This window comes from Balearica regulorum, chromosome 1, assembly GCF_011004875.1.
Source record: "Balearica regulorum gibbericeps isolate bBalReg1 chromosome 1, bBalReg1.pri, whole genome shotgun sequence".
Lineage (NCBI taxonomy): Eukaryota > Metazoa > Chordata > Aves > Gruiformes > Gruidae > Balearica > Balearica regulorum.
This window is the reverse complement of record NC_046184.1, coordinates 197,415,351-197,440,347: the sequence shown is the minus strand read 5'-3', so window position 1 is coordinate 197,440,347 and position 24,997 is coordinate 197,415,351. Positions and strand designations below refer to the sequence as shown.

The following is a 24,997-nucleotide window of genomic DNA, read 5'->3' as shown; positions in this document are numbered from 1 at the left end:
CTTTAATGAGTCAACTTTGTGCCACAGCCACAGGCTTTTTGCTAAGTCTCACCTGGGGAAGCAGGGTCTGGCTTGTTGGGTTTTGTTCAGATGACAGTGGGCAAATAGCTCTTTCCCTCCTCTCTTCCGTGTAAGAACCAAGAAAGAAGCAAAGAACTAGTGCTGGCAGTGGCATGGGTCTACGGGATGAACCAGAGAGTTTGTTGTCTACAGTACTGGTAGCAAATTTCATTTTCTTTACTATCTACAAGCAAACTTTGTCCTGTGTAAGGCACACAGTTTCCAGTGACTCTCTTTCAGCAACAATAAAATGCCTCTGATTTCTAGGAAATGCCAAAACCAGTTCATCTGTGGCCTAAAACATCTATATAATATCCCAAACAATTTATAGGACTAGTAGGTAGCACAGATTGTGATAAAATTTTGAATACCTATACATCTGAAGTCTGTCTCCTAGAAATGTCTACTTTCTGGCATTGATTTACCAAACATTCCTCAAATTTCCCTCTGCTGACCCATTCACTGTGTTGTCCCCACGTGTACACTGTTAGTCTTCTGAAGCTGTGCAGCATGCTTGGAGGGATGCTGTGACAGGGAGCTGTGGCAAACCAGCAGCGTTATAGTTGCAAAATGTGACTGAAAGCATACGGCGGAGATAGTAACAGTAATTGGCTACCCAGTGAAGGAACGACGCGTTCATGCTGCAGCACTACATAGAATCCTGTTATTTAGGGATAGAAGTGTGTGACAATGATGATGTTCACAAGTAGATTTTACTGCTTCAATCTCTTAGTTTAGTGCTTTAATATCCCATTCACTCAGGAGCCACATGAGCTGGAGCTCAGTGGCGTCAATTCTGGGCTAGAGATAACTTTAAAACTTATTTGGTGCATCTAAAAGAACTATAGATTCACACACGTGCAAACACTTCTTCATTTCTAATCCAAACCTGAACTACTCTGTACAGGTGATTCTTCTCTAATAAGCAGAATAACATTATTCTTCCGTATGAACAAATGCATCTTTATTGGTAAGGTCTTCTAAAATTGTCTGATTTTTAGCCTGTGAAAGCAAACAAGTTTGAACCATTTGATGAAGAAACTTTCAAAAGTTTTGTTTATGTTTCTCTTTTCAGTATCATTTTTCTTTAGAACTCTATTTATGTTTAAATTTTAAAGAGGCAAAAGCAACCTAAATATAAGACTTCTTTAATTTGATGTCAACTGAACTGTTGTTTTGTAAATTAAATTATACTTTAAAGAAGTAGCAGAAGCACAGTTTCTCAAGTTTCTCATTTGATTTGAGAGCCAAGAAGTCAATTCCCTACACAGCTGAACCTGTAAGGATTTCATCATTGAAGAAAACTCAAAAAACTATGGTCCCTTATAGAATCATAGAATCACAGAATGGTTTGGGTTGGAAGGGATCTTTAAAGGTCATTTAGTTCCAACCCCCCCTGCCATGGGCAGGGACACCCTCCACTAGACCACATTGCCCAAAGTCCCATCCAACCTGGTCTTAAACACTTCCAGAGATGGGGCCTGCACACCTCCACAACCTCTCTGGGCAACCTGTTCCAGTGCCTCACCACCCTCACAGGGAAGAATTTCTTTCTAACATCTAATCTAAATCGACCCTCCTTCAGCTTGAACCCATTACCCCTTGTCCTGTCACTACACTCCCTGATGAACAGTCCTTCACCATCTTTCCTGTAGGCCCCTTCAGGTACTGGAAGGCTGCTCTAAGGTCTCCCCGGAGCCTTCTCTTCTCCAGGCTGAACAACCCCAACTCTTTTGGCCTTTCTTCACAGGCCCTCTCATCATCTTCGTGACCCTCCTCTGGACTCGCTCCAACAGCTCCATGTCCTTCTTGTACTGGGGCCCCCAGAGTTGGATGCAGTACTGCAGGTGGGGTCTCATGAGAGCAGAATAGCCGGGCAGAATCACCTCCCTCGACCTGCTGTGTCTGTAGACACAATATCTCTAATATTTAACATTCTATTTCCTGAAACAAATTATCAACCATGAATTGAAAAGGTGAATTTACAAACATCATAACTATATATGTTAGGAGGTACATTAAGTCTGTATTTATTCATTGCTACACTGCAAATCACCCATTTTCTGGACATAACATGACACCTTTCACAAAGTCCAGGTGATGAGATGCAAAACATTTTATGGCATGGCTAGTGGAAACAATAGATTTCCATAATTTTTCATTACATGTACAATTTATAAGTATATGTAAGAAAAAATAGAAAAATAGAGTAATTCTTTTCTAGCAGGATATTTGAACAATGCTTTACTGTGGCTAAAACTTTAAATAACAGGGGGTCCTGTTAACCATGCGTTCTGGTTTTGACTGGGATAGAGTTAATTTTCTTTACAGTAGCAGGTATAGTGCCATGTTTCAAATTTAGTATGAAAATGATACTGATAACACTCTGATGTTTAGCTGTTGCCAAGCAGTGTTTACAATTAAGTCAAGGACTTTTCAGCTTCCCAGGCCCTGCCAGTGAGGAGGCATGAGCCTTCTGCAGGAGGTGCACAAGAAGCTGGGAGGGGACACAGCCAGGACAGCTGACCCGAACTCATCAAAGGGATATTCCATACCACATGATGTCATGCTCCATATATAAGCCAGGGGAAATTGGATGGGGAGCACCACAACTCAGGAACTGGCTGGGCATCAGTCAGTGGCTGGTGAGCAATTGTGCTGTGCATCACTTGTTATGTATATTATTATTGTTGTTATCATCATCATCATCATCATCATCATCTTCCTTTTCAGTGCTATTAAACTGTTTTTATCTCAGCCCTTGAGTTTTGTGTGTTTTTCAGCCACTGTGGGGTGGGGAGTGAGCAAATGGCTACATGGTTGTTTTAGCTGCCTGCTGGCTTAAACCATGACAGCATGGAAGATTCTCACTAATCAGCTATGGAAAGCCTAATGAATTTAATTTAAAGCTGACTCTTAAAGGGTACATAGGTGCAAAATGTCTTTCACCTGTAGACACACATCAAGAAGTTGCAAGCACTGTGAAGTAAATCAGACTGTGGCTGCCAGTTTCTGATGAAAGCAAAATCATCACATCGCATCATGTTTTAACAGTAAACTTTTAAAATGGAAGGCTCCCCACTTCCCCACTGTGAGATCATAACATAGTCAAGTTTTAGGTCTAGACATGCAGATAGCACGTGCACACAAGGGCACTTTTCCTCCTCTACCTGGCTGAGGTGACAGGGACTGCAGTTCCATCCAGGGAGAAGTTAGAAACAGAGGGGATCTTCTTCCTTCTGCCCATGTAGTTTGGTGATTCCAGTACCTCATCATCCTCTACAGAGCCATCCTTTCCCTCACTTCTGCTGATTTGCACCTACTTCCAGCCCTCTTTTTCACAAAAAAAATATCTCCATTTCAGAGTAGCTCCTCATCCTTCTCTCTCACTTTGATTATATTCCTACACCACATCTCCAGGCTCTCTGCTTACTCATCCTTGGTCCACTCCTAACTCCTCACATCCCCTCTTTCTCTAGTCTCCCTGTATTCTGTTAAACCTTTCCCCAGGCTTCCTCTTGTCCCATTCACACTCTTCTATATTCCCCGATATGGTTTATTTCCACCTACAGAAATACCCATCCAGTCACTTAAGCACGTAGGCAGACAGACACCACTCCTTTTAAGAGAAAGGAGACAGACACCTCTTTTACTACACACATTGTTATAACAAGGGCAGTAGGAGCCAGCATCATGGTATCTCCAGAAGTACTCTGGCAGTTTGCACATGACAGAAAAATGGAGAGAAGATTTTAATGGGACTGTAAAGTAGCACAGAGCAATTCAAACCTTGAACACAAGGAAAAGTAAGATATACGAGCTCAACTTTGTATCAGATTCGTGAAATTATCTGCTGCCAGCTACCAAAGGCCAGAGGAACAGGGGTCCAGTCATCCAGATGCTCCACAGAGTCCAGAGCCCCAGGTTATCAAAATAAATCTCTTTAACTGAGAAAGAGTTACACTGACTTGACATGACTCAGTGTCGTTCTTCAGTTGTTCTTGCAGGAGTGCTGGCATAAAATGGAAGCTTGCCAGCATAAAGATGGAGGACAGCAGGAGTTATTGTGGGCAGCAGGTCACATCCAAAGCAGACTCCAACACAGTGTGGGAAATTGGTGCAAATAATGAGAAAGAGTGTCCAGCAGAAGTTGGGAAACTTTGCACTAGTGCTGTTTTCAAAGTAGGTCACAAGTTTCACATCTCAGGGGAGGCAGCTCATGCATATAATAAGATGCACACATTTTTAATCAGAACATGCTCCATGGAAATATTTTGAGAAACAGACACCTCTGTGCTTCTACACATTTGAAGAACATCAAGAGGAGGCCTGTCAAAAAAGATAATTCTTGTGATCCACATCTCAAATTTTATCTGGAAAACTGGAAAACTGTGTGGACAAGAAACTTAGAAAGTTGATAGTTGATGACATTCTTACTAGTGGACAATCCATTGGGTGCTGCTGATGCACTTTCTCCAAGTCACCGTGCAAAACAAACCACTTGACAAACCCAGATGTATATGTCTTGGATCTACTGCTACTAAGATGACACCAAAGCTTCGGCACACAATCCATTAGATTGTGACAGGAAGAACTGAAGACCCTGAGAGATATGGTAAGATAAATTTGCCTGAAGCAAAAAGACACTCATAAATTCTACATTTCTAGATCACTTATGACCAATTTGGCTGCAAAAATATTGGATAGATTTCAAGGACAAGTTGGATGTGGTGCCGTCCCAGTCCCAGGCAATAATGGCCTGTGCTCAGATGAATCAGAATCATAGAATAGTTTGGGTTGGAAGGGATCTTTAAAGGTCATCTAGTCCAGCCCCCCCCCCCCCGAATAAGCAGGGACATCTTCAACTAGATCAGGTTGCTCAGAGTCCTGTCCAACCTGACATTGAATATTTCCAGGGATGGGGGGCATCTACTACCTCTCTGGGCAACCTGTTCCAGTGCCTCACCACCCTCACAGTAAAAATTTTCTTCTTAATATCTAATCTAAATCTACCCTCTTTCAGTTTAAAACCATCACTCCATGCCCTTGTAAACAGTCCCTCTCCAGCTTTCCTGTAGGCCCCTTCAGGTACTGGAAGGCTGCTCCCCGGAGCCTTCTCTTCTCCAGGCTGAACAACCCCAACTCTCTCAGCCTGTCCTCATAGGAGAGGTGCTCCAGCCCTCTCATCATCTTCGTGGCCCTCCTCTGGACTCTCTCCAACAGCTCCATGTCTCTCCTGTACTGGGGCCCCCAGAGTTGGATGCAGTACTGCAGGTGGGGTCTCATGAGAGCGGAATAGCCGGGCAGAATCACCTCCCTCGACCTGCTGGTCACACTTCTTTTGATGCAGCCCAGGATATGGTTGGCTTTCTGGGCTGCGAGCAGACATTGCAAGCCCTTCTCATAAAGGTAAGAAAAACATAATCACAAGGAACAGTATGAGATAATGTTTAGACAATGTTTTTGAAACCTAATTCAATTGAACTTCTGAATGAGCATCTGGAAATGGGAAACAGGCAATTTCATAAGGTTGTTTGAGGACAGGAAATCACTGATCACAAGAAGCATATTGCATCTGTTCACCGTCACTGTGGATTAGGGTGAAAGAAGAACAAATAAGGCACACAGTATAGGTACAACAGCAGAATTTTAAAATCTGGCTTTGAATTCGCAATGTCACCTCTACAGGGACTGTTAATATTGCCACCTGAAAAACGTACATGGATCCTACAGTCAGCATTAGCAGAAATTTGTATTTTCACAGTGTAGTCAGAAGTTTGATGGAAAATATAAGGATCAGGCTACTGTTGTCTTAAGAGGTTGTCTAAAAGCAACAAAAGTGCAAACTCTGTAGAGAGGGCATCTAAAATAAATACAGTCCTTTAATTGCACAGAACAATTTCACAAAGAGAAGTAGAAACGTCATTCAGTTAATTTGCTGAGAAGCTAAATATTTTTAGAGTGCTTTAAAAGTGTACTAGTACTTCTAAAGCCAATTATACAGATTTATCACTTCCTGGTATGTATTAAATAAAGGGATCAGAAAAAGGTCTTCAGAACCTCAGAAACTACCAAAATCCTGACCTTTAGGAACAGAAAAAACTCAGCCCATGGCTATGCAGAAATTAACAGTTATGCTGGGTTACAGCACTAGATTGGCAGAACATTTGTTCCATTGATCCTTGTTCTTCAGGGTTTTGTGTTGATTCTTAGGCTGAAGCCTTTTGTGCTGGTAAATAGCTTCGGGAGAAGAGAAAGGATTCAACAAAGGCATTTAGCTTTTGAAGGAGCCTTTTCATTAGGTTATTTCTGAAAACAAAGAGAAGACAATGATACCGCTGGTGTTCACAGGATATCATGCTCCTTTCTTCCTTCCCTCTTCCTATTGTTTCAACTTGACTTTACAAAATGCAGCATCAAGGAGAAAATAAAACCTGTGACCAATATAATCATTCAATACCAGAATTATTAAAACTAATTGAATTCATGTTTTGTTTTCTTCCAAAAGCATCAGGGGGAATGTTGTTATTGTTCTGATGTTTTCTAATTAACGTCTGAGAAGTATAATGCCGGGAACAAGATGCTTCAGAAACGTGTGACTCATCGGCTGTTCTTTGAAAAGCTAAACATGAGAAGAACTTCATGAAGAATTTATTTATACTGTTAATGTCAGGAAAAAAAATATTTCAGAGGTTCTGAAACAAATCCAAGTTTCACATTATCAGTGTAATGCATACAGAGCTAACTGAGGAGCCAAAGGCAGGAGAAAAACAAAAAGAACATTTTCTGGATATTCCAGTCTACCTCCCCACGACCTCTAGCGATGCACCAGCTAATTGCAGCTTAAGGCTTTGTCAGAGCACAGTTAGCAATAGCCTGAGAATTCAGGTTTGCACATATGTTTAGCATTTTGCGTGTAAACAACTACTTCACCTGCACTAGATTAAGGACGCTGAGGAATTGAGTGGGTATTTGACCGGAGAGTTTGATGCAGCCTGGCACAAAGCAAAAGGTCGTCCACAAGCGCTCAATCAAATGAGTTTTTGACTCCCACACGATGACCAGGGTCATTCTGATCTGTGTGTTTGATTTGTGCCTATCCCCACTCAGGATGACAGTTTAATAGGGTTGAGAGAGCACATTCGAATTAATAATCTGTCTTAAAGGATCATTTGTAACTTCATTTGAAAGAGCTTTTTTTATGGTGGTGTGAGAGAGAAAGGTTTGTATATTGTGTCTGTTTAATCTCCAGTTTCCTCCATACTTTCTGGCTTTACTAAAAATTAAATACAGAAACATTAAAACATCTCAAAAATGAAATGTGTGCTTATTCTTAACATTGGAAACAAAATTTCTGCAGAGCACCTTTTCACAAAAAGTGTCCAAAACAGTTCCTGAGGGGAAATATTCCAGAGAGGCTATGATAAGCCATTAGCTCCTACAGTCCTAGCCATAGCAAAATGTTTTTTAAGATTATTGCTGTTAGTAGTTTGGTGCTTCTGTAGTCATATTCCTTGCTGCCCAGTAGAGGCAACAGAGTCGCAATATTTAAGGATTCTGCAGCACCACTGGGCTGCAGCAATTCCCACCTGGATGTGTTCAAATCACCCACACTACAGTGATAGTTCAGCGGTCCAGTTCACAAATACTGAACCAAAATGTCGTATAGCCTCCTATATTAAGGACAGATAAAATCAGAGCCAGCTTACCTTTATATGCCAGACTGTATTTCTGTGACAGGAGCTGAGCCATCCCCACTTCGGTGGGAAGCTCACATGTCATAAGTTCATAGAAAGTCATAGAGACCACTGCACCTCTCCTGAAACAGACCCTAAGTCTTGTTAAAGGAAATCTGTGTTTCAGGAGTTTCTAAAACATAATACTAGATCATTCTAAAGCAAGCGATATTCAGTATGCTCTCAAAGTCCATTTACAAAGAGTATGAACACATCTGGTAGCAAAATGTCTTCTTACCAGAAGTCGAGTAAGCTGTCCCTTGATCTTTACTAATGTTCTCCACATTTTTCTACATGATCTGGGCTGCAATTGCATTATTTAAGTGTTAGCTAGTTCTAAAGATCATAGAGGGAAAAACCCCACTAATATCTTCCTTATGAAGATAAAATTCTGGACCTGTTAAAGTCATGAGGAGTTGCTACTGATTTTAATAATTTTAAGATTTCAATAAGAAAATCTGCTAAGTTGATTGCATGTGGGTTCCAAGTCTATTTTTCAAGTAGTCTATTTGAAAATAAACTGCAGAAAAGGTGCTTTACAATCATTTCACATACTGGTGTTACAGGTATAGACATTATGATGAAGCTCAATAAAGGAAAAATTAGATCAAATAACAAAGGAAATTTCCTAAAAACAAAGACCATGGGATAGTTTCTTAAAAGGAAAAAAAGAGAAAAATCCCCAACACTAAGCCCATTTAAAATTACACAGAGAACAATCTCCCACTCCTCACCGTGGGCAAGATCTTTCTTGTGTCTAAACTAAATGAATTTGATGGTGGCTCGGATAGCAAGGGCGGAACTTGGTGATGCAGCCTGACTTTCACAAGAGCTCTCTTCGTGAGCAGCAGCGCTCTGCTGATGGGAACACAGGCACCAGCCTTGCAAGCCCCTGAACTTCCAGTCCCAAGTGAGACAGATCTTGGTCACTGGGAACTAAATATATCCAACAGCTATCAGACAAGCAGATGTGTAGCTTGTTCAGATCAAGCCTCATTTTAGCTCAGCCAATTCCTTTCCCAGCATGTAAAAAAATACAGAAGTTATTACAGAACAGGTAGGAAACAGAATTCTAAAGGCTTTGCTTGGTAAATAACTTCTGCTTAAACTGAACTAGAGTTATTGATTTACAAATCCTCTGGGGCAGAAATTCTTTACATCTGCATGGACAACATCTTATAGAATGCAGCTCCATTATGAACATATTCCGTGGCTGTAAAACACACTAAAATTGTAGCTAAATATGAAAACAGATCTTTATGCATAGATATGTCAGAAAGCAGGATGTGCTATCAAGGTCAGCATTTTGTCGCAAACATTGTTTCCCCCCGTTATCAGTGTTGCTATGGTTCATCAGAACTCAGTCTGCAGCTCTGAAGTGAGAGGGAGGTGCAGTGGGTTATCCATCCCTCTACCTACACAAGTGTACATGTCTTGCCCGATTTGATAGGTATATTTCATTGTAATATTGTAATATTCAAGTTTTATCTTGTTTAGACTGCAAAATGAGTAATGCTGGAAGCGGACTAGGTGAGTTCCCATTTGCTTTCTTGTCCCGTATTCAACAGGTAATTGTTCTAAATTTAAAACACAAAATGTGTTCTACAGACAGGGAGATGATGTAGGAGATGACCCAGCCCAGATACCAAAACCGCACCATCCCTGCCTACTTGTGAAGCTGCCGTTAACACAAACTTCATATAGAGATGTGTTTCACCAGGGGGCAAACCAAGACTTGCAGTACTGCAAACTGCTCTTGTAGGTTACTGGAGCTACAATGGCACCAGGGAATGGTCCATTGACCTCAAAGGGTTGCATGGACATAGCTCCATTAAAAACAACAAAGGTCTTCAGTGCAGATGGTGCTGTAAGTTTCTACATCTTCCCGTCCCATTACCAGCTCTGTAACTTCTGCTTGTATTTAAGGTCTGAATTCACAGCTTTTTAAATGTCCCATGACACTCAGGGTCAGAAGCAGAAATGGTCCAAGAATGGCATCCTAAAACTGAAGAAGACCGTCCCTTTATCTGGAAGAAAAAAAGTGGCCAAGGGATACATTTCTAATCCCTTATGAAGCCTTGTAAGTATGTGTGCTTAAACCAGCTTCAGTGCAAAAGATTTTAAATTGCATTGCAGTTACATAGTAACTTAACAGGCTGGATCTGAGATGCTTGTCTGACTGTACTGCCAGTAAATCAAGGAATGCTGTGGTTGTAATAATTTTAAGATGATATATCTGCACACACATTCTGATTCTTTGGAGTAGCCATTATCTCAAGGCTTCTGAAATAGATCTCCCTTTCTGCTTGCCTAAAAGAATACAGCAGCTCCTTTGTTATCTGCCTGCATCTGTGTTTTTGTTTGGGAAACAGATCCAGCTTGACTTGACATTGAATTAGATCTCAAAAGAGCGATCCAAAGCCTGGAAAGCTTCTCCCTGGATTTATAAAGCTTTAGATTAGACCTCACGTGTCCAGAGCACTGTATCCTTTCACCAGCTGAGATATTCAACCCTGTGCCCACCTGGGGCCATATAAGTCAATGACTGTCTGAGGGTGCTTTTCCCAGGTTAACTGGCCAGTTCAGAGTCAAACCTTCCCTCACTTTGTGCTTTGGCCATTTTAAAGCAATTAAAAATGATGAAAATTACCTGAAGCTGGAATGTTCTTTTGCTGGGTTATACTCATTCTGACTCCCAGTCACTGTCACTCTGCTTTCCAAAGTCACCTAACAGTAAAGTAGCGGTGTGAGTTTGGATGCAATGAGCTCAGTGCATTTCTTGGAACCTGCTCTTTATTGTATAAAGCATATGGATTTGAGAATGGAAAAGCTGCAAGATACTGGAAGAGCTATAAACCACATGGGCGTCCAACTAATACATCAGGTAGTATTTGGAAAACTTGGATAAATTGTTTCATTCTTGCTCGAGTTTTGCACTATCCCTGGCTGGGACAAGATACTACAATACTTTGCAAATGCATCTGGCTAATGCAACTGGGTAGATAAATATCCACCTTTCTGGATGAGGGAGAAAACTCAGCCACATTTCTGAGCTTTTTGAAACCTGCATTAATGGTGATCACACGCTGTGCAGTGTACACCTGACCAACAGACAACTTTAGGTTGTTTTCATGTTTGTAATAACTCTGCTTGCCTTGGTGGAAACCTAATGAGGAGCCTGTTATGTCCTCCAAGAGTTTCTCTCAGTTAATTACATTTGCGTTACTCTTGGCTGCAGGAAATAATTTTTTCTAAGGATGAGTTTTCATGTGTCTGGGTAGACTTGAAAGTTAATTTCTTCAGCAATATCTGAAATGACTATTTTCTGCTTAGAGCATTAAAACGTATGAGAACAGAGGTACTGGGAAATCCTAATACAAACATTGGAAAAGGTCAGGCTTTCACAGCAAATTTCCATAATTCATTATGGATTCACTACACACTGACAGACTGCAGTAAATTGTCCTGCTGACAAAACTGGAAAGAACAGTGAATGGAACAAATTGAGCTGCTCACAAGACAAGGACAGCAATGAGATCTCTAATTGGACAAAATTAATTCCTCAGAAGAGTTCAGGTTGCAATCTTGGACTCCGCGTTTTACAGCTGAAAGAAGGCAATTACAATATTCTAAGTGATTCAGGTCATGTTACTTGAACTGTCTCAATTTTTCTAAGTTATGGATTCACTAAGTTATAAATGGTCCCCACCATTTAAAGCAGGAGTTATCTCGCAATGTATGCAGTGCAACTGAGAGGAGGCAGCAATGGCAGCTTTCAAAAGCTGCTGAGTACTTTCTGTACCTTGGCCTTTGTCCTGTTGCTTTAATGGTTTTACTCTGTTGTTTCTGTACTTCAATGTGGTATAAATGATTCCCTCTTGCTGGTGAGCTTTGGATGTAGAAACGGGCAGAATCTCAAAGTCTGGAGATCATTTACTAAACCTACATCTTTTCAGACTGGCACAAACAAGAACATTAGTCACCATCATGACTAATGTTCATTAGTAACATTTTTAAGCTCAGAAACACAGCAGCTCAGATTATCCATCATCTTAGACAACCAGTCCTTCAGTGACTTGACAAATGAACTGTGCATTGCTCACAGGTAGAAATGTTATTCTCCTTCTGCTTTATAAATCTGATACTTGACAATATCTAACCTGGGATCTGGGAATATTTCCCTCCTCTTGTATCAAGGTCCATTCTCTGGCTGAGTACTGAATGTTTGTTGAGATAAGACTCAAATGTATACCATCACCCCTCCAGGCCCTGAACTATCACACTACTTCCACTATAACAACATGAGTAGGTGGTATCCACTGCACAGTCCAACATGCCTCCCTATAAAGATGAATGAGGGACCAGGTTTTTGGGGACACCTGTAGAGCATGCCAAGCCCACAGTTTGGACAGAGCAATGAATGTGTAGTAAGAGAGGGCTAAGTACACACACAGGCCTACCTAGCCTTCCTCCAGAAGTGGAAATATCACATACTTCCTAACCCAGAAACTTGGTACTTACTGATCTCTCTTAATAAGAAGACCTTTCAGTCATTACAGTCTGCAATCAGTGACCACTTCATAGAATCCTCGAATGGTTTGAGTTGGAAGGGACCTCAAAGATCATCTAGTTCCAACCCCCCTGCCATGGGCAGGGACACCCTCCACTAGACCACGTTGCCCAAAGCCCCATCCAACCTGGCCTTGAACACTTCCAGGGAGGGGGCATCCACAGCTTCTCTGGGCAACCTGTTCCAGTGCCTCACCACCCTCACAGGGAAGAATTTCTTTCTAACCTCTAATCTAAATCTACCCTTCTTCAGTTTAAATCCTTTACCTCTTGTCCTGTCACTACACACCCTTGTAAACAGATCCTCACCATCTTTCTTATAAGCCCCCTTCAGATACTGGAAAGCCACAATTAGATCTCCCTGGAGCCTTCTTTTCTCTTCAGTTGGGCTGAACAACCCCAACTCTCTCAGCCTGTCCTCATAGGAGAGGTGCTCCAGCCCTCTGATCATCTTTGTGGCCTCCTCTGGACTCTCTCCAACAGCTCCATGTCTCTCCTGTACTGGGGCCCCCAGAGCTGGATGCAGTACTGCAGGTGGGGTCTCATGAGAGCGGAATAGAGGGGCAGGATCACCTCCCTCAACCTGCTGGTCACACTTCTTTTAATGCAGCCCAGGACACGGTTGGCTTTTTGGGCTGCAAGCACACATTTCTGGGTCATGTTGATCTTTTCATCAATCAATACCCCCAAGTCTTTCTCCTCAGGGCTGCTCTCAATCCGTTCCCCACCCAGCCTGTAGTTGCATAGTTCAAAGCTGTTCTCCTGAAAAATACTAGGAGAAAATTGCAAAGAAATTTTATATCTTGTCAAAAAAATCAGTAGATATTCCAAGGACTCTGTAAATGAAGGGAATGATGCATGAGTTTCAGGATGGTTAATGTTCAGGGACAAACTCTGGTCCAAAACCCGTTGAGGTAGTGGGTACTGGACCCACTGAGTGCTCTAGTTTCTTCAGAGTACAGAGATGCATTGTGTTGAGGAGTCACTGGTTAATGGTTATAATAATGTACAATAATAGTGTGTTACTGGAATAGCTAATCTGAGTTTGTAGAAGGCAAACAACTCCTGCAAACAGCTGAACCTGTCATTGCTTTCTAATACAGTGATAAAGGTCAAAATGACAGCTTTTTAAAGTGAAGAAATGCCTGGTATAATGTTGAACCAAAGAAAGTATTAAACCCCATATACTTTCATACTCTTTAACAAAGCAAAGTCTACAGGCTACACACAGGCATGTTACCGACGTCTCCCAAAACACAACTTCAGGGCTTTGTGCTTGCAGGAGCTGACCGTGCTGTCACCAGGGGAAGGAAGTGGCAGACATAGTGTTAAATGCCAATGTAACACCTTTGCTTTCAGAGAGAAGTCAAATTTTGGCACCCAAATGAAAGAGAATGTTTTCATAAATGGTTGTTTTAATAACTTTTGGTCTATGTAAATCTCCTGTTAATACATTAGAACCTTAAAGAGTTTTAAATGATGAAAGCCTCTCAACTTATCTTTGGGCTTACCTGGAGTTATAGTGTTCATCCAGAGCTTGGTTATATTATCACCTGAAGGGTGACAAGACAGTTAGAGAAGAGATAACAAGAAATCTGTCGTACCACATACTCTATACCCTGGGCTATCTGAACAGCTCACTGTTTGATTGGGTTTATCTAGTGATTTATGAACTTCCCAGGCAGCACTAGTGGAAGGTGTACAGCCCCTCTTAGCTTTGTCCAGCCTGGAAATGAGCCAACAGATAACAAAGGGGAGGTGAAACACTCTGCTTTAAGACTGGGAAAATAAGGAAAACAAGAGCAAACTATTTTATTTGGAGAAGACTTGCTAAAAATTCCTCCTCATTTGTATTCAAGTTCAGCTCTGCCTGCAGCCCCCTGCCAACATCCAGGTGTGAGGGACAGAGCCCACAAAGCCTGGCACAAGCCAAGCCCAGGGCTGGCCAGTGGAGGCCGAGGTTTGAACAGCTGGTACAGTTCACATCTGATTCCTGCATATTGCTGGATAATGTTTAAAGGCACTAATTTGTGAAATTCTCTATGGAGTCAACCAACGGAACTTCAGTGTATTTTGAGAGATATGTTGGGCCTCTGCCTTGGCTCTTCATTCAGCCTGGGTGCTGGAAATCAGGTGTAGGGTGTAACATCCTTGGAGAGCTACTTGCTGAGCACTGTAGGATGTACACCTCTCTTCATGAACATTAAGAAAATACCCGCTGCCATCATCAATATGGTCCTCTGAAATCCTCCCTTGGAAAGTGCTAGATGTTAGGATCACATCTAAAGAGACAGATAGGGTTGCCTTGTTACAGAGGACAGAGGGAGCGATGCCTAAAAGCACAAAAGGATGTAAATTATATGGTCTTTCCAGAGAGTTATGTGCCTGTCTGTCACTTGTGTCCCTGAACCCAAAATGCCTACCTAAGGAAGCTGTTCTACCCCTCCTCTACCCCAGGGCCAGTAGGAGGGACACATTTCCATCTCAGACTGAAGGTATTAAGACCTGAGGAACCCCATGCAATATCTTGTCTTTCCTGACCCTCAGGATCAGTAACAGCAGTGGAGCCAGTGTATTCTGGCCCGTGATCATTTGGATAAACTGGCCAGTTTCCTTGGGAAACAGGTGACTGTTGCACTGTGGAACCTCAAAAACTCCCAGAAGCCCACTAAGGCAAAGGATTATTTTTCTCCAGTTGTAAATAAAGATTTTTAAACTGTACTTTTCTGCCTGGTGGTCAGGAAGGAGGTGTTGCCCGTGACCATTTTTTGTGAAAAGAACCATTAGCTTCAATGTAACACTCAAAGACACTGCTAAACATTCCCTGCTGCTGAGACCAGTTTTGCAAAGACCCACTGAGATTCCCATCTGATTAAAAGTTGCTGGCCTTATAAGAAACTTGAATAGGGTATAGCTCAGGAAATATTTCTACCACATTTTCTGGACACATTTGGAGTTAATGATGTATGTAATGTACATTTTCTCAACTGCCCACCCCCCCAGCACTTGGAGATCCCTGTCCCTGCTGCAGGGTTTGCTGAAGTTCTAAAGCAGCAGGTAAATCATTCTGATTTACAGTATGGCATATTAAGATAAATTGACACATATTTCTTTATTGCCCCAGGTTGTGATGTGATTCTCAAGACCTCTTATCAAAAGTAAAAAATGAAACTGTCATCAGTCAGAACTCTTTCAATGCCAGTTAATGTCATACAAACCTTGCTTCTGCAAAAAATTAGGCTAACTTCAAAAAGGAGCAGGGGTCTGGACACAGATTAATGCTCAGGATGTATAAACATCACACCAGAGTGCTGTCGTTAGAGGAACTCTGGGTCTCACTCATCCCTGCACCACCTCTCATTTCTCATGTCTTGTGTCGTGTATGAACTAAAGCAGAAAGCACTTTAGACAGGGACCATGTCTTTACATTTTGTAAAGCACATAGCATGCTTTTAGCTGCATTAAGACAATGGATATTGTATACAGAGGAATGAATTATCACTGCGATGGAAGGAGATTTCTACACACTGCCCTAAGTTTGTGACTGCTCCTTTTATAATAATAATAATAATAGTGGGAAGAGCTTCAGATACTGTTAAACAGGGCATGAAGTGTCTAAGTGAGTTATAACCCCCAAGTTCTATCATGATTACCAAGCACTAAACATCTGCACTGGAACAGAAACTGAATCCCATGGGCAAAATATATAGCTGCTCTACCATTTCATAATGCATTGTCCTCAAAATCAGTGTTTCACATACAGCAGGTTTATTCTTTTTGGTCAGAATCCAAAATTTCACTTTCACAAGACAACTCCTAAACTTCCCCCGCACACACACCTCTCTGTTTTCTTGCTGTGCCATCATCTTTTCCAGTTTCTGTACTACTCAAATCAACACTTCTTTGTTTTCAACAGAGACCTTGCAATTCCTACTTGCAATTTACTGGGTTTCTAGGCATTCTTTTCAAATGACAGCATTCTGTTCCCACGTATTTGCTCTTCCCCTACTATTTCATATCTAGATTCATCTTGCAAGGCTATCACCTCTGTTCTCCTTTCCTAATATCTCATCAGGCCAGTAAGGCATGACTAAAGGTAGAGCTGATGTTAACATGTAACTGCTCAGATTTTTAGTTTAGTATTTGAAATAGCTTGCATCCATCTGTATGTCTCTGCAGCTGTATTGTTTGCATCCCTCTTAACAGATCTCCTGCACATTACTTACCTACTTAAATTTTAAACTATTTGGAGGAAAAATTAGCACTTGTCTACTTGGGAAAGCAAATGTGATCAACCAGAGGTTTAATTTCACAGTTTGCATATGACATCAGCTTATTGTATGGCTGCACTTACGCATTTAGGCTGAGATTCCATGACAGCTTATCTAAGCACCACCAACATATGGATCTTGTATAGAATGGAACTGGTCAGACACGAGAACATGTCTGCAATTCAGACGTGTTAAACACACTATACAGGAGAGAGTTTAAGCTATGTAACTATTTCATGCTTTTGTGAAGGCTTTATGCTGGCTGTGGGAGGGCAGATGTTCCTTGATCTAGCATAAAAATGGAAATGTGCAGATAGATTATACCTGATTGGTCATAAAGGCCAACAGTACAAAATAGATCCATCAGTGTTTTTGAACAAATTTGAATCAGCCATGAGTTTATGTTAAATCAAAGCTTGGCTTCCGATAGCCATGGCATTTCTGATGAAACATGAGGATTGGGGACAGACTTTTTAGTTGGGTCTGTAGCGATAAGTCAAGGGGTAGTGGTTTTAAAATAAAAGAGGGTAGATTTAGACTAGATATGAGGAAGAAATTTTTTACAATGAGGGTGGTGAAACACTGGAACAGGTTGCCGGTAGAGGTGGTAGATGCCCCATCCCTGGTAACACTCAATGCCAGGTTGCATGGGGTTCTGAGCAACCTGATCTAGTTGAAGATGTCCCTGCTTATTGCAGGGGGTTTGGACTAGATGACCTTTAAAGGTCCCTTCCAACCCAAACTATTCTATGATTCTATGATCCCTATAGGCAGATTTACCATACTGCCAAACCATGATGTTCAAGCTGCTGGCACACGCCCTCTTCCAGTTCTAGCTGTCAAATTAGGTCATTAGATTCATTAGATCCACTAATGTCCAGGCCTTTCCCAGCATATCTCCCTGCAGAAGGATATGGACCAAAAACTCCCAAGCAAAATTTTGGGTTGTCCCTGGAACTGGTTGATCATCACCTCTGCCAAGTGCACAGCTGTAAGAGACAAGTATTGTCACACTGGGAGGACTTTATCCCCTGCCCATGTAGTTCAACATAACATACATGAACACTAACACCACAAACTGATTCCAACGAAGCTGAAAGGGCTCAGACCAGCTGTATCTGCCAAAGGCACAGAAGGTATTTAGGTATTTCTAATAATTGTGAGAAATTAGAAAGATTTAAAGCCAAAGGAGAATCCTGACAACTTCAGCTGAAATCCTCAGCTACGTGACATAAGCACTGACAGATGTATAGCCAGTCTTGCGTGCATTCTGCACTGCTTTCCAGAGCAAGCCGCCCTGCAAAAGGAGCAGCACAATACAGTAACTGATTTCCTTCCTTTCTCTTTCCATTCTGAAACTTTAACCAAGAAATATGTTCTGACTCAGAATATGGCATGCACTGGAGAAGGAATACATTTTTATACCCATAAAAAGCCATTGTTGTGTTTTAAATGATATTTAAATGACCTTTTTTTCATTTCCAGCAAATAAGCATAGGTATCAGTTTCAGTGTCTGGTCAACCAACTCTTAGGATTTTGGTCACCAACCACTTATTGATGGAGAAATGAGCACAAAGGGCATGCTTCCCAGAAACTGCTTACAAAAACGAACAGTGTTTGTGTGCAGGAGTAAAAAAATTTCAAAATCTCCAGTAAGGTAGTTAAAAGTAGAGGTGATACACCTGAAAACATTAATGGCAAAATTGATCCAGTGATTTGCCACAAATAGTTTGCCTAGCTCTAACCAGTACTGTCTTATAAGTGAAGAGACATTTCCTTATGGGAATTACACCATGGTATAGCAGCTTTCACTTTGTCCTCTCCCCCTCTCTCTTCCCGTCTCTCAGTGTAGCTGCTAGCAGGAAAAAGAAGCTGAGAAGTGTTGTCACAACAAGCCATTTAAATGAGTAGCATACAGAAGAGAGTGAGAGAAAGTGGTAATCAACAGCCCATATCAAATATAAAAGAACTAGAGCTGGTACAGCTCAGAAGAAAATCAAATAAATGACTAGAAACAGCCTCTAGTAAAAATACCCATCCTGAACTTTCCACTTCTTCAGTGCAAAGACAAAAGGTCAACAGACATGGGCAGAGTTGACCCAGAGCAATTTCGATTTTATCATGCTGCTCTGAATGTTGTTCATTTGCTACATTGCAAATAATGGTCCCTTTTTGTCACCACAAGAACAATAACAGTGACACCAAAATGCTTCTCGTGCCATTCAGTGTAAGTCACTGCAGTGATTTTGTTCCGGCCTCTACTTAATTCTTCTGTCCCGATTGCAGCAATATTTCCCTGGTTTCCGTGGTTCTTCTCCCTTGCTCCGAGTTGCACAATTACTTTGTTTACAGCTTGTTTCTTCTCGCTGGAAACAAATGACTCCAGTGAGGCACCCCAGCCCTTTCCCATGCAGACAACCCCAGCCGAAGCTCACAGGAGAAGGAGATGTCTGCTACCATCTGCTGGTGAACTGGAGTCGGGGATCAGCATCACAGACCTGATCACGACGAGCATCACAGACCTGATTTTCTGCACCTGACCTCTCAGCAAGAATCTGCTGATCCTTTTGAATCACATACATTTAAGGGTTTGGTGCAAGGCTAAGAAAATACTGTTGTGTGGCAAGAACCAGATAAAGGTGGGTATGTTATACTGTAAGCAAATAATCAGGGAGAGATGGAGAAAGGGATTTCAGTCCTCTACAGATGAGCAAATCTCTGATAGCAAGACCTTTGAGGGGACATGTGGGAGCTACAGAACTCCCAGAAATGTAATGACAGGAAGAAAAATTTGGTCTATCATCATGGCTCAAGGTAAAAAAGATCTAAGATTGTTGCTAGAATTAGTGTAATCACCTCAAAAAGTACTTGCTTCTATGGCAATAGCTCCCAAATCAAACATCATAATGCCAACGTGGTTGTGGCAGTGTGCAGTGGCGTTCAGAGTTGCTGAGACAAGTATTTGGGGTCATAGACTATAACTGGACTGTGAATATTGTGAAGAGTGAAGGGAATTTGTCAATCTCTCTTTGGGTGCATGAAAAAGTGACAAAATCAATGAACAAATACACAAGATGGGGTACATCTGCACTCATGAACAGGGGGGAAAAGAGATGTCTCACACATGCCTGTAAGCCTTGAATAAGGTTCATAGAAGCTGATGTAGAAGTATCTGGTGTATGTACTGAGGAGCTCTTTAAAAGCAAAGTGAAAAAAGGTATTTCAAATGAAGACTGAGAGCAATAGCTCTTTCTGCATTTTTTTCAGGGAATTCACACTTGGAAGTGTTTAGCAGCTCTGTATTTAACAGTTGGAAATGAAGTGGTTGCTGTTCAAGGAGAAATGCACTGTTCTGTAAGCTGAAAACAATGTCCAAGTAAAGAACAAGCTGAAGTTCTTCCCCACAGGTGCTGAGAATCATCATCTCCATCACCTCCCCAGCTTTAACAGGATCTGGGGAGCAAAGCAGCTCCTTGGGCTAATGCAAGACCCTCCTGGATTCAGCCCTAGAGTAATTCATTGCAGCGTGTGCCACAGTCACACTGCCTTCCTTCTGCACTCTACCTCTCTCCCAGGTGCCACCACATGAGGATGACACTCGTCATCAACACACTGTCCTTCTGCTCACAGTCTGGTCCTTTGCTGGGATGTGCTAAATCCATAGGTTTTAATTGTGAACTTTTCTGGCAGGCCCTCTTTCTGTTTGTACTGTATTTACCACTGCAGTCTGGGATACTGGGGGACATTTAGGCACTGCCACAACAAAGTGAAACCAAACTGTTCAGTAACATGCACTTACTCTTGCTGAACAGGGCGTACTGTAGCTCTATGGAAGTCTAACTGAGGTTTCTAAAACAGCAGCAGGGAAGGTTATTCTGAGCCAGAAAAGCGGCGAGCTGCCGCCTGCTTCCCACACCTCCCGTCCTGCCTCCCCACCAGCCCTTCGCAGGCAGAAGTGCTGTATTCAACCTGCTGCAGAAAGAAAACGAACACTAAGCTCCTGATTTTTTCTGGTTTCCTTATCACAGATACTGCTCCCTTTGCAGGATTCAAACATTGTTCCCACATCCTTAGGGAGGAGTTTACACCATTATTTCTTAACAGCATTTCAGACAACAGGTCCCTGACCCAACGGCTGTAACTGCCAGGGAGGGCGAGCCATTGTGCAGCTTTTGAAAGTTGGCAACAGCACGCTTGGGTCGGGCTCCAACTGCCGGCAAAGCCACCCCCAGCTCATTTATCTGTCCGTGTCAGGGAGATAAAGCGCAGCATCAGTTGGCAAGAAAGCTCTGAGTTAGGTTGATCCCCATCAAGTGAATTTCCTGGTCTTGAATAGAAAGCCACAAACCAGCAGTTGTTGCTGTTTCTCCCCTGTACAGGATTCAACAAAACCAAACCATCAACGGTAAGAGAAAATCAATAGGATTCAAGCGTAGCTAATCCTCAATGAACGAGTACATTCTGTAACGAAATCTGCTTGTACCCTGTGAATTTGAATTGCAATAATCTAAGCAGCATGTCATCTATTCACAGGTTAGGAAATGAGTGGTAGGAGTTGGTATATCAACAGCTGCATGATCTTGTTATCTGCTCTGAAAGCCAGGTATATATGACACAAAGAGGCACAACGTGAGACTCCCTGAACGTTAGCCACAACTGATTGAAAATGCAACAGTAATTTACATGAGGGGAACCTGAAAAGGCCTTTGAAGAGGGACTCTGGCCGAGCTGATACTGGCCACAGCCTGATTTGTGTAACCCACGCATATCTGAGGGTACTCAGCCGACCAGCTCCATGCCTGTTGACAGATGAGAAGTAGCAGCAGCCTGTTCTCTAAGGAGCAGGCAAATGAGCGGAGGCAGACTGACACCGAGAGGGGAGAAAGGGCAGCCCAGTCCCCTCTCCAACCTTTATGGTAAAGACGCTTATGGTTTATAATAAAGATGCTTTTTGCTTTGGTTTTCAAGCATCAGTGCCTATGTGAAAAGGCATGTTCAACTCTGAGACCTTCGCACTTGCTCAGCTGTCACTTCCCTCTAGTTGTCCTGTATCCATACCCTCCTCCACTTCTCATTAAACTAGGTTTTACAAAACAATGTTTTGACAAAAGCAGTGGGGTTTATGCCCTACAGAGTGTGAAATGTCTGGAACAGGAGTCCTGTTTTTGTTACACTAAAATATCATATAAATGAATATTTTACATATAATTAGAGTAGGCTTTGGCCAGAATATTTTTCACCAATATTTCTAATGAGAAATTAATTTCTAAGAGAATGAAAACTGCATATCATAGGGCAGAAAGATAACAATTTGGGACAGAACTTGCACCATTCCTCCTGGCCCCAGGACATCTGCTACAGAGCTGTCACATCCTCCTGGCCCCAACGCACTGCACAAGACTCATCTGTTGGTCATGCCATGGGTATGCGGAAAAGCAGAACATCTCGCTATTATCTGCAGGCTGGGCCACCCACTCCTGGAAGAAAAAGACTTAGCAGTCTGAAAGTAGATGTCTCTGTCCTCCCTCCTCTAGCAGTGATGTGACCTCTTTCAGCTTCAAAGGATTTCAATTAATTTGCAGTACCAGTGCTGTTCTAGCTGACATAAGGACATAAGCAAGGTGAGGTTGTAGGGAAACAGTACCTTTCATTAGCCCCCTACTGTCAAAATGGAAGGCTTCTGTGCCTGAAACCTTGTTGGATTTTTCCAGCTGTAAGAGTTGGTCAATAAAAAATATTACGTCCCTCCACAAAGCTTTCCTTAAATTAACTTAGCATTACTTACCCAAGCTCTACTCCAAAGCCATCTCTTCTGCTGGCTTGGCATCCCATCTTGTTTTTCCATATAATTGTGCCCACTGTCTCACATATCTTTTACTTAGTTCATCAATAAATGTACTAGATTTCAGGAAGTTCTACTGTACCACAGTTTCTTTTAGCTTTTACTTTTAAGCATTTGCTCATGTTTGCACATATCAAATATTTTAAATTATGCAAATAATAAAAGAGCTGGAGGACTGGAAAAGCGTGCCAGGATGCACTTTTCAGTACTTGCCAGTTTGTTCCAAAGGGATTTACTACAATGCACTTATGTCTAACAGCCCTCAGAAACGCAATAAATGAGCACTGAAATGCAGCACCCAGCTGGGTTATATTTGCATCCATGTTTGCTCTACCAAGAGCTCATGAGCCAGGATCAGGTAGGAACACTGCAGCATGGTAAGAACCAGTATCCTTTTCCATTTCAATCTCCTCTTCTAAGTGCCTTGCAGCATGAAGGTAGAGAGTTGTAAGTCCTTACAACCCTGATATGAAGGCAGAAAAATCTTTAACGCACCATTAGCAAGCATAGGTAAGGCCATTTTATGTTGTGTTGAAATGTTCTTTTCATTACCATTTAGTGCATATGCAGGTTTGGGAAGGTAAGTTTTCCTAATAAATAGGAAAACTGAAGCAATATCATCCTAAACTCTCCCACAGAGGGAGGGCATCCAGTAAAATTCATTTCATGTGAATTTTACTCCAAAACCAATTTGCTCCAGTAGAAGGTTTTTTATTTAGCATATGATGCTACAAATAGCACAGATCTGGGCTGGGGCCACACTGTACAAGGCCCTGTACAGACCTTCTCATAACAGCTTCTGGACAGTGTCTACTTCACAAGTCAAGAGAAAAGACAGGTCCAAGACTGAGAAAACTATACAGCAAAGATATATGACAACACTTTATGCAGCATAATGAATCATGCACAGCGGAAGCAAGAGCAGTTACCCTGCTCTACCACTGTATCTAGTTATTCATAATTGTCTCGCATCCAAAAGGCAGAACAACAGACAGAGGTGAGGTTTCTCCAGTAACTTCTCTGTAAGTAATGGACTCTAAAATGAAGTTTTTAAAGCAACACTTCAGAAGATGGTGGCTGTCCTCTCAAACTGCACTATAGTGAAAGCACACACTCACTAATAGAGAAAGGCAAGGCAATGAACCTGGTCCCATCTCATTCCGACAATGTTGGTTTCTTCAAGGTGGGAACATTTTATCACAACCTCATGCCAGATAAATTATGCATCTAGGGGGTTTTTTTGCTTCAAGTCCTTTATCAGAGGGATGCAAATTTTTCTAATTTATCTTACCTTGGTACGGTTCACAAATCCTTGCAATCCCCAAATGATCTAGGAAGCTTGAGAGCTTTCCCCAAACAGTGTCCCTTCCTTACACACATAAGTAGGTTGTGTTCATATACCTCTCTGGATATGCTGTTAATATAAATCCAGTGGCATTTCCAGATCAGAATGAAGAAAGTGACTATGCATTTGGCTATTTTTAAATGTCAAATGATAAAAGCTTTAAAAAAGCAACAAATAAGCCGCTCTCTAGAACCAGATCCATTTAGTCTGTCTAACTCCAAGTTGTGCACATGCCACTTTGCAGTGCAGTTCCCGTAAAACGTTATTACTCCCCTTAAAATTTTGTAAACATGGCCTATGGTTGGGAAAACAGTTTAGATACTCGTTTTCCTGTGCCATCAACCTTTTTACATGATGCATATCTGAGCTTACCTTCCACGTGACGGAGGGGCAGGCTGCCAAGGTGAAGGTAACTTTCTCTGTCACTACATTGAAGGTGACACGAAACATGGTTTGTATTCCAGTGGCCTCAGACCCAGGGTAGAAATCTTCAGTGACGGTCACACTGCTCACTTGTGGACATGCTGCCAGGCTCCTGTCACGCTGAGCTATACATTCGGCAAACCCATAACGTTATGATCGAAGCTGAAGCCTGAAACAGCTGTAAGGGTCCAGCTTTTCCCAGCAGCCTTGCTCCTGTGTGTCAGAACTAATCAGATTAGCTGGTTTTACTTGTCTGAGTTGGGACTAACAGGTTAGCAGAACAGTTTGGGTGGGGGAAGGGAGCAGTAAATAAATCAAATTAGGGCATTTACTAAGCAGCTGAGATTTCCTTCCTGCTCGCCTTTGTCTCTTTACAGGACTCACACAGAGCCAGGACAATGCATTGCAAAAACGCGGCTTTGTTTTAGAGCAGCTCTTTGTATAGGAGAATTTCTCTAACTTTGCCTTGATTTGATTCGTTTTTGGCTGCCAGTGATCACCAAGAAGAGAGCTCTCCCAGAGCGGCCTGGATGTCATGTGGATAAACAAGTCTCAGACAGAAAAGGCGTGTATTGTGCTTTTTTCATCCCACACTACCCGCCAAAGCAACACACTGGCTGTGCCAAGAGATCAGTCACCCAATCTGCTCTGCACAGCACTAGATAACAAGATTCACAGATGGCCAAATCTGGACACTAGGGCAAAAGGGTCAGCAGGACAGGAAAGGTACTACTTCATGGTCCTCAGTCT

The 24,997-nt window shown here is 42.0% G+C and overlaps 1 protein-coding gene across 4 annotated transcripts in view; it reads right to left on the bottom strand.

Annotated features, from left to right (window-relative positions):
- The window catches only part of SPATA13 (spermatogenesis associated 13), a 164,107-nt gene extending 139,665 nt beyond the window's left edge, over window positions 1-24,442 (bottom strand). For all 4 annotated transcript variants that reach the window (XM_075742156.1, XM_075742157.1, XM_075742163.1 and 1 more), the window contains exon 1: window positions 24,197-24,442. In XM_075742156.1, coding sequence (XP_075598271.1) covers window positions 24,197-24,274 — 78 coding nt within the window. In that variant the 5' untranslated portion in view covers window positions 24,275-24,442. The remainder of the gene's footprint in view (window positions 1-24,196) is intronic.
- Between the last annotated feature and the right edge of the window lie 555 nt (window positions 24,443-24,997).